Source organism: Arachis ipaensis, chromosome B04 (assembly GCF_000816755.2).
Source record: "Arachis ipaensis cultivar K30076 chromosome B04, Araip1.1, whole genome shotgun sequence".
NCBI lineage: Eukaryota > Viridiplantae > Streptophyta > Magnoliopsida > Fabales > Fabaceae > Arachis > Arachis ipaensis.
Window position 1 is genome coordinate 7,153,144 of NC_029788.2, and position 10,447 is coordinate 7,163,590.

Below are 10,447 nucleotides of genomic sequence, written 5' to 3' on the forward strand. Positions count from 1 at the left end.
TTAGTGTCAAAATTTTCGTTTCAATGAGCTCTATCCTAATTTGATATAATATTCGCATTTTTAGTCTTCCTTATTAAAAACTAATTTACTGACTAATTATCTATTAATTAATCGGGGTTTACATACATCACTCGTTCTATTAAGTATTCGTGTCAAATTTAATGGTAGAATAATATTATTGAACTCATTTGATTTTTTTGGGACAGAAATAAAACGTTTAAAACTTTAGGAATCAAATTATAATTTAAGCCAAACGTTGGCGATCAAAATAATACTTTATCCTATTTATATATAAATTTTAATTTTGATGTATTGACAGTGTAAAATAATTTCAAGGGCAAAGACGCACAGAGCCAAATAATGAGTAATTCGAACCAGGTTGGTTCGAATTACTATTGGAGCCAAATATTGAGTAATTCGAACCAGGGTGGTTCGAATTACTTGGTTCGCATTTACATCGATAATTCGAACAAGGCTGGTTCGAATTATGAGCAAGTGAAGTTCGAACCACCTTGGTTCGAATTATGTTCAACTCTTTCTTGGTAATTCGAACTGCCCTGGTTCGATTTATAGCTAAATGCAGTTCGAACCAGCCTGGTTCGAATTACATTAAAATACAGTTTGGCTTATTGCTGAAACGATTTTCGTTTTGGCTGATATACGTAAATATGAAGTGATGTTGGCTTATTAGCGTTTTTTGTCCAAATTTTTATTAGCTCTAATGATTTTATAATTTAAATTTTATTAAAATTTTACGTTTTAGATACTTAATTTATTTATTTTTTATTTTACGTAAAACTTCAATTTTTCCTGTGCAGCTTCTTTGTATACTATATTGTAATTGATTTTTCCTTAAAATTAAATGAATATTTTGCTTTTTGTATTGGTACAGATATTATACGGTGAAAGTGGCAATTGGAAATCCACCTCAATTATACGACCTTGACATTGACTCTGGTAGTGATCTCACTTGGGTTCAGTCCAAATCCTGTAAGACCTGCACACCTGTAAGCAATGCAATACAACAATCAATCGTAAATTAATTAATTTAATTTTATACTTTTATCATTCATTTTTACCCTAACAATTTAGGATGACAAAAAAAACAGTCAGAACTTGTCTTATTTATCATTTATTAATTGTTGCAACCATTAATAAATACTAAATAAAACAAATTATGACTATTTTTGGCTGATTTTCTTTGGTTACTAACATTTCCGCCTTAATTATATATTCTCCTTAATTTTTGTGTCTTTATGACTTGCAGCGTTCACAATATTATCCGTATAACCCCAACAGTAACATCCAATGCAAAGAACCCCTGTGTGCTGCGCTAAATAGAAACTGCGCTCCACCAACTGGGCCATGTAAATATAAAATCGAGTATGCAGACAATGAATTTTGTTCAGGGGTGCTTGTTAGGGACTTTATTTCCTTTAGATTAGACGATGGCTCTATTCTACATCCTCAACTTGGCTTCGGGTGAGTGCTTACCAAGCTAAGTTAATTACCTTCATCTGTTTTTTCAATCAAGTATGTTATCTGTACACCAAAATCAGTCCTTAAGATTAATTATTAGTATAAAATATACATTAAAATATAAATATATATTAAAAATAAGTTAAATTATATATGTATTTATATACAAATACACTAGTGACTAATTTTAATAGTCAATTTTAGTGTATAAATAGTATTTTTTATTTATTAATTAATTATTATAGTATAAATTAAACATGCATGCATGATGAAGCAGAGAAATTTTTATTGAAGGGGATAGGGTGCAAGTTCAAAACTTGTTAGTTCGTACTCAAGTGGCCTTAGAGTAAACCGAAAATTTGGCCTCTCAAGCACCATAGCCGTGTACTTATTAATCTGTATTCCATTGTCTGCCAACAGCTCAAGGAAGAAGAGGCCACCAATTAAGTGGAAGTCTTCCGTGCAACTAACGACACGCATTAGATTCAGGTTTGTATTAGATCTCTTGTTTTGCTCATCAACTGCAAATTTCGCAATCATAATCACCTTAGGACTGTCGACATCTAGGTCGACTTTAAATATTAGAGTCGCTGACCCCGACCAGGGGTCCGCGACCGCAAAGAAGGCGGAGAGAGGAGCAATAAGAATAATAATAAGGCAGTGATGAGTTCTCATGGTATCCTCTCGTTTGATTTTTGTATGTATGTATGTTGGGTTCTAATTGAAGGTTTTTGTGATTGCGTGAGGAGAAGAATTACCGTGTGGTTGCAATTTATATATGGTAACAAGGGAAGGTTAGCTTTTGAGTTTACTTAACAGACTTAGGCATCCATTATTTTATTATATTATATACGTCAAACATTAAGTTGCATTGCCAGTAACATTTCCTCAAGAGTCATATATATCTCATTATGATGGGTAAAGAAATTAATTAGAGCGAGTTAAATAATATATAGTTTGGTGATTTATAGTCCTCTGTTCTTTTGTCACTTTCAATACTCTAACCTAATTCTGATTTATATATGTTTCAGAATTTATAAGGCCGTTCATTAGTACTATAAAGTAATTCTAATATGTAAATATATTTTATATTGAGTGAGACAGACCTTAATTTTCAAACTATTTTATATATGACATTTTCAATAGTAAAATAGTTAATATATGTAATAAATTTATATGTATTTAATTTGTATATAAATTTATAGTGATTGATTTTAATAAATAAATAGTATTTTTTAAAAAATCTAAAGATGTATAATATGGATCCACGACCTATAGATGCAATGAAAGATTAGAATAATTAATGTTGAGGAATTTAAATTGCTAATTAGAAAACCAAGTTAGCCACTATATATAACTTTTAAATTATTACGGTTCAAACTATTCTATCCCTCTCAATTACCATTATACTATCTATGAATTTATATATAATGAGAATGAAACGCTGAAATATGAACTACTATTAGATATTATATATGTGAATAGTCAAATGACATGTGCAAACAGATCTGGAAACTAAAATTACTTCAAAGACTCGAGGGCTTTAGTTGGCTCCTATGCCAAGAAGCTCTCCTTACAAATTTAAAAAGAAAAAGAAGGGGTCTCACTGAGAACGGAAACTGCATCAGATGTCATGAGGAAGAAGAGACTTTGCTCCATGTTCTGTGGAATTGTCTTTATGCCCGAACTGTATGGATTAGCATGGTAAACAGGGATAGTCAGGTTACTTTCTTTAATCACAATTTTTAGAATTGATTAAGAACTAACCTGTGCACAATCTCTCACATTCAGAATGGGTATAGGGTAGTAGGGTAGGATTGAGTTTGGCTCTACCTTAATTTTATCTGCGGATTGAAATTTTTTTTAAAATTTTACCTTATTTTATTATTTACGGATTAAAAATCTCTCAACCCTATTAATCCAAAAAAAATTTCTCAACCCTAATTCTACTTGCACTTTAAGATTCTAGACCCTATCCTACACATAGAAAATTAATTTTTTTTAAATAAATATAACATTCAATCATTTCAAATTTCATACATATTAATAAAAAATTGAGTGAACCTAATTTAAGAAACGGCGTTAGGATTTTTGAATTTATTTAGTGTAAAATGTATGTTTTGCCAGCCTTAGATAATTTTTTTCAAGATAATGACTTTTTAGTTGCTTTTTTATTTTGGGCTTTTGGCTCTTTCTCATCATAAAAAATAAATAGTCAAGATTACAACAAAAAGTCACATAAATTTTTTAACTGATTATGAGAAATTTGCTATACTTTATATTATTGGTACTGCTAAAGAGATAAAAGAAAATAGCTAGAATTTATCTTATTTAATATTTATTAATTTTTGTAATAATTAATAAATATTAAATAAAATAAATTATGATTATTTTTGGCTAATTTTCTTTGGCTATTAAACATTTTCGTTATATTCCTTATGCTATACTGTAACTGAAATTCCATGATCATTTTTGTTACAAGGAGGTTATTACACTTTCTAAGTCTTATATAGTTAAATTAGCCAGTAAATTAATACTATCTATTTGTATATAAATAGATAGATGTATTATTTAATTATTTTTAATATATATTTTATAATTTAATATTATTTTATATAAATAATTAATTTAGTGATTTTTTTGTATTAATATTAAACTTCGTGGGTTTGCACAACCGTCTTATCTCTCTCATAGAGAACTTTTCTCTCATTTGGAGTGTTTTCTCGAAATAAAGGTTTTGTGCTTACCCGCTTCTTGTTCACCCTTTTGCGCACACTTTTATCTCTAGCTTCTTTCTCTTATTATCACAATACTACATATGGCCTATAAAGAGAAACAATCTGTTGAAGGCAAAGTTCTTTTCATCGACCCAGAGGAAGATGACAGCTTTGCTTCAAAAAACTTGAATATGGTGGGAAAGATTCTTTCGGACAAAGAAGTTAGCTTCAGCACCTGCAAAGCAGCTCTTCTAGGGATTTGGGGTCATCCGCAAGGAGTAGCCATCTCCGATGTCGGTAGGAATAAAGTGCTTATCAGCTTTAAGGATGCGCGGAAAGGGATCCAAATACGTAACGGAGGCCCCTGGAGTATTCGTGGGAATCTTCTTAATCTGCAGATATGGAATGGACGTGAGTCAGTTTATGAAGTGGATCATAGGTATATGGAATTATGGGTACAAATACATGGACTTCCACTTAATTATATAACAAGAAAAACAGCGGAGATTATTGGTAAGAAAATAGAAACTGTAATGAAAACAGAAAATCCTAGATTAAACGATACACTACAGAAAACGTTCTTGAGGGTGAGGGTAACAATGAACATCACTAAACCTCTGCCAACTGGTTTCTGGTTAGCGACACAACATCATCAAACTATTTGGGTTGACTTCAAGTATGCGAGGATCCAGGACAGTTACTGCTTGAATTGTGGAATTCTGGGTCATACGAAGAACGAATGTAGGAATCCAATATCAATGGCTAGCTGGGACCACATGAAACCAAGGTATGGGCTGGGTTTGGGGGTTAATCGAGCTAGGGTCATCTCAGCCAGAAAAACGGAGCAGGATGACAAAGAAACGAACAGGGAATGGACTGACGCTAAGTAGGATTGTGAGGGGAAACGTGTAAGGATGGAATGTATGAAGGAACACTTGGCAGAAGAGAGTGGTACGGGCAGGGACTAGAAGCAGAGCTTCAGAGAGATCTCAAAGCAAATTCTGAGCAGCAAACGGGGTTAGGTAAGGAAAGCCAGGAGGTCTAGACAGCATGTTGAAGAGGTCTCAGAAAATTTGCTAGTCAAACATATGTCTTCAGATGGGAATGCTTCGAGAAGGGGTGACAAATCTGTAAACATTAAAACTAACATTAGAAAAAGTAAAGATAAGCTCCAAGGGATAGGTGATGTTAATTGTGCATTTAGGCACAATGCCACACTTTCTATGGAGCAGGAGGCTTCTGGACCTTGTAAGCTTCAGAATTTTAAAGAGGGGTGTCAGGAGCATCTTCAAATCGGAGAGAACATGAAACACCAACCTTTTGTTATCAAAACAAGGTTAAATGAGGGGCATTTCGATGAGCCAAAGCAGATGGAGAATTATTTTGAGCGCCAACAAGTGGAGGAAGATGCTTCGGAGAATCCCAAAAAGTTAACAATCAGGGAAGAATTGGAGAAGCTTTTTGGCAAGAAAGAGCCCTAAATTAATCAACATGGCGCTATGGAATTCAATAAGCAATCAGAGAAGGAGACACGAATTGTAAAGCATGGCGTAGGTCAGTTGTGGAGCTACAGGGAAAAACCAAAAATGAAGAGGATCGTTACTGCAGCTGGTAGAACCATGATTCAACGAATGGAAAATGGGGAGGAGTATTATGTTGAACTAGCTGAGGAGAAGCAAGATATGGAAGAGGAGCTTGCTGCTGCGTCGGAGCAGAGGAACGAAAATCAACGTGTGTTGGAGCTGGCTTTTGACATGGGTTGAATCTGAACTCTAAAAGGAAAAAGGATACAAGCAGCCTACCAGTCTATGTAGACAAGATGGAGGATGACGAACAACTAAGAATGGAAAAATCAGGTAAGAAGTTCAAAGACGAAGCTGGAACAGTTATGGCTGAAGAGGCGGGCCTTATCAAGCCCCACCAGCAGCCATGATTGTTGTCAGCTGGAACTGTCGTGGGATGGCGGCCCCTTCGACAGTGTCTGAACTAAGAAGTATTTGTAAATTTCTCAGGCCGTCCGTTTTGTTTCTTATGGAGACTAAAGCTAGCAATCTTAGCTGTGTTAGGATTAGGAGAATGTTAGGATTTATTAATATGTTTTGTGTGGAATTCCGGGAGTTGTTCGGGGGACTGTGTCTTTTTTGGAAAAGTAATATAAATATTAATGTTTATGCTTGGTGTGAAAACTTTATTAAAGCTCATACAGCACTGCTAATGATAAAGATTGGGAAGGAATTTTTGTTTATGGCTATCCCGATTACAAGAGAAGAAAGGAGTTATGGAAAGAGTTAACTTTTGAAAATAATAATCTGGATGTACCAATGGCGTTTATTGGAGACTTCAATGATGTAATTGCACAACATGAGAAAGTAAGATTGCATCCAAAATCGATTAGTCAGATCGAAGCTTTCAGGTGTTTTATAGATAACAATGCTCTCATGGACTTGGAGTTACAAGGGACAAAATACATATGGTTTTAGTAACCCAAGGAATGGATTTGTTACTAAAGAAAGGATAGATAGAGTAATTGCTAATTGGGAATGGAGAAGAGCTTTCCAACATGCCACTCTTTCAGCCTTACCAACTATTAACTCTGATCATACACCTTTAGTTCTCAATGTTAAACCCAGGGGAATAAGGAGTAGATGCTTTAAATTTGAGGCTTTTTGGGCTGACCATGCTGATTGTGGTAATGTCATTAGGAGAGGATGGAACAATGTTTGTAATAGTACGGTTAATCATTGGACAAATTCAACTCGAAGGATGAATAATTGTAAGCAGAAATTAATCAAATGGAGTAAGGTTAACTTTAAGAGGGTAGATGTCGAAATACAAAAACTGATGCACAACCTTAAACAAGCAGAGGAAGGAGAATACTCGGATAGACAGCAACAGAAAATTAATACAATGAAAATGCAGATTACTAGATTATGGAAACAAGAGGAAAAAGTATTGGGTCAAAGATCTAGAGTGAAATTGCTGAAATTTGGTGACAAGAATACTGCCTTTTTCCATGCTTCTACCATTGAACGAAGGGATGGGAATAGGATTGAGAGATTAAAGGATACTAGTGGAGAGTGGGTGTGTGGCGAGAATGATATACTTAAGCTGGCAGTACTTCATTTTCAGAATCTTTTTAAAGCTTCACGTAACCTTGCTATGTCTGAATGCATTAACAAAATTCATATTAGAGTGACTGATGATATGAATCGAGAGCTTATGAAAGAGGTCTCTGATCAGGAAATCAAAGATGCTACTTTTAGCCTTGGAAGTCTTAAGGCACCAGGACCAGATGGATTAAATGGTCTTTTTTTCAAAAGCATTGGGCAATTGTTGAGAAAGAGGTTTGTGAAGTTGTTAAGAGTTTCTTTCGGAAAGGGACCCTACCAAGTAGCATCGGAGATACTATTATAGTTTTGGTTCCTAAGAACAATTACCCAGAAACTCTTAATCAGCTTCGACCGATCAGCTGTTGTAATTTTATATATAAGATCATTTCTAAGGTGTTGGTTATTAGGCTTAGAAGATTAATAGATACGATTATATCACCTATCCAGAGTGCTTTTGTGGGGGGACGCCTTATTCAGGATAACATGGTAATAGTGCAGGAAATGTTTCATGCTTTAAATAAGAAAGGACAACATGCTTCTAGGAACTTAGCCGTTAAGATTGATATGAACAAAGACTATGACAGGGTTGAATGGTCATTCCTAGAGGCAACTCTGAAAGCCTTTGGGTTTAATCCGCATTGGGTTAAGATGATTATGAGTTGTGTCTCACAGGTCACTTATAGATTTAAGATCAATAGTATTTTGTCAAGAAGTTTTGTGCCACAGAGGGGACTAAGGCAGGAAGACCCCCTATCGCCATACCCGTTTATCATAGCAGCTGAAGTTTTTACTATCCTTATGGATAAGGCTAAAGAAGAAGGTAGAATCTCTGGTGTCAGAATTGCCCCTACTGCTCCAGCCATTTCTCATCTCCTCTTTGCGGATGATTGCATTATTTTCTTGAAGGATAGTGAGGAGGAGATTTATCAGCTTATAACTATTTTAAATATGTATACAGAAGCCTCGGGACAGCGAATAAATGTTGACAAGTCTGGGATTATGTTCGGCAACCAGATTTCGATCAGAAATATAGTAGAAATAGAAGAGATCTTAGGGTTGCCTGCTTGGGATAAACCAGGTAAGTATCTTGGTCTTCTGGCTCAATGGGGCAGATCTAAGAATAAAGCTCTGAGCTGGATTGAGGAGCGAGTGTCCGATAACCTTCGAGGTTGGAAAGAAAAACTCCTTAGTCAGTCTGGGAGGGAGGTTCTCATCAAATTGGTTATTCAAGCGATACCTGCCTATGCTATGAATGTTGTCCTCTTTCCTAAAGGTTTTTGTCACCGTCTCAGTCAGAAAGTGACTAAATTTTGGTGGGCCTCTACTGGTAAGGATAGGGGTATCTATTGGAGGAGTTGAGATAAAATTTGTGCTAGCAAGAGGGATGGAGGAATTGGTTTTAAGGATTTTTATAGTCAAAATATAGCACACTTGGCAAAACAGGCTTGGAGAGTTTTTGAATGTCCTAATGTGGTGTGGGTTCAGGTGCTTAAGGCTGTGTATTTTCCAAATGAGGATTTTAAAGTAACCAAGGCAGGAAGGGGAGCATCTTGGATCTAGAAAAGTATTGTGCATGGTTAGGATTTTCTTTTGAGGAATAGGAGATGGTCGATTGGGAATGGAGAAAAAGTGAGAATCCTGGAAGATAACTGGATTTTGAACATCCAGAGGAGTCCTCAGGTTTCGAATAATGATGTCACTTTTGTAAAGGAGCTAATTACTGAAGGACAGAGGTGGAATATAAACGAATTAAGGAAACATTTTGATGGAGATACTCTAGGGAAGATCATTAGAACCCTAGTAAGTGTTATTGGTAGAGAAGACAAGTTTTGTTGGCCTCTTAAAACAAATAAGAAGTACACTATAAAGACGGGATATCATGTTGCCAGGAAAGAGTAGAGTATTGATAATAACAATAGCCCTTCAACTAGTGATGACTTCAAAGACTTATGGAGGGACATTTGGAAATTAAAAGTGCCTCAAAAGATAAGATATTTTCTATGGCGGGCCTCACATAACATATTACCAGTCTTTCAAAACCTTTATAATAAAAAAATTTCTAACACTCCTATCTGTGTTATTTGTTCCCAAGAACCAAAGTCCACTGAGCATGCGCTGCTGCTTTGCCCTTGGACAAGGACCACGTGGTTTTGAGCTCAAATTCAGTGCTGTCCTACGCCTCATACGGTCTCATCTTTTGGAAAATGCATAATGGATCTTTTTAAAAATATGAAGGTGTGTACAGGAACTGATTATGAACTGTGTATCAGCAAAGTTGGTTTTTTAGCATGGGAGGTGTGGAAAGCAAGAAATCAAGCAGTGCATCAGAGGTCTAAACCTAGTCCTTTAATAGTAATCTACAAGGCTAAACAGATGGAAACAGAATTTACAAAAATGGCAGAAGAACCGGCTAATTGTTCTGTTAATAATAGAAGGACAGTTAGAAGGGTTACCTGGAGACCGCCACTGCCTGGATGGGTTAAGTGCAATGTTGATGCAGCGTTTCTTGAAGTGCTTTCTGGAGGAGCAACAACAGCAGTATTCAGAGACCACGTTGGAAACCTCCTCACAGCCTCTAACTCTAAAATAGCGGCCACCTCGCCTTTAGCTACGGAAGCCTTAGCGGTTAGGGAAGCTCTAATAATAGCAAAAAACTTTCAACTAGATAGAATTATCTTTGAATCTGACAGTTTGATTCTCATCCAAGCTCTAAAATCAAAGGCAACAATTGCAGAGATTCAAGTTATTTTGGATGACATTTTGGATTTAACATGAAATATCTCAAATTGTGGGTTTACCTGGGTTCCTAGAGAAGGGAATGCCTTAGCGCATGAAGTAGCCAAGCTTACAGCTAACGGTTCTCTGCATCAGAATTGGCTCAGGTGCAAGCCACAAATCATCACGAACATTTTGAAAAAAGAGAAGTACATGTCATTGCAATTGGCAAACAGATCATGAGCATGTAATTTGTTTTAAACTGGCTGTGAATCAATTAAATTAGGAAGAAACTAACTTCGTTTCCAGGTTGAAAGTTAGAGAGTAATTTGGAAATGGATATTGGCAAGTTTGCTATTTGGGGAGATGGTGGAAAAGCAAGTTTGCTATTTTAATGCTTTCCTTGTTTGGTTTTGGGTTTTTTGG

At 35.5% G+C, this 10,447-nt stretch overlaps 1 protein-coding gene and 1 long non-coding RNA gene across 2 annotated transcripts; one reads left to right on the top strand and one right to left on the bottom strand.

Annotated features, from left to right (window-relative positions):
• Positions 860 to 1,379, top strand: LOC110270877. Its single transcript, XR_002360582.1, has 2 exons — positions 860 to 1,007; positions 1,268 to 1,379. It is a non-coding gene; the product is annotated as an uncharacterized LOC110270877 (long non-coding RNA).
• On the bottom strand, positions 1,765 to 2,154 carry LOC107635947 (cysteine proteinase inhibitor-like). Its single transcript, XM_016339494.1, has one exon. It carries the CDS (start codon positions 2,152 to 2,154, stop codon positions 1,765 to 1,767), a length of 390 nt encoding a protein of 129 aa, XP_016194980.1.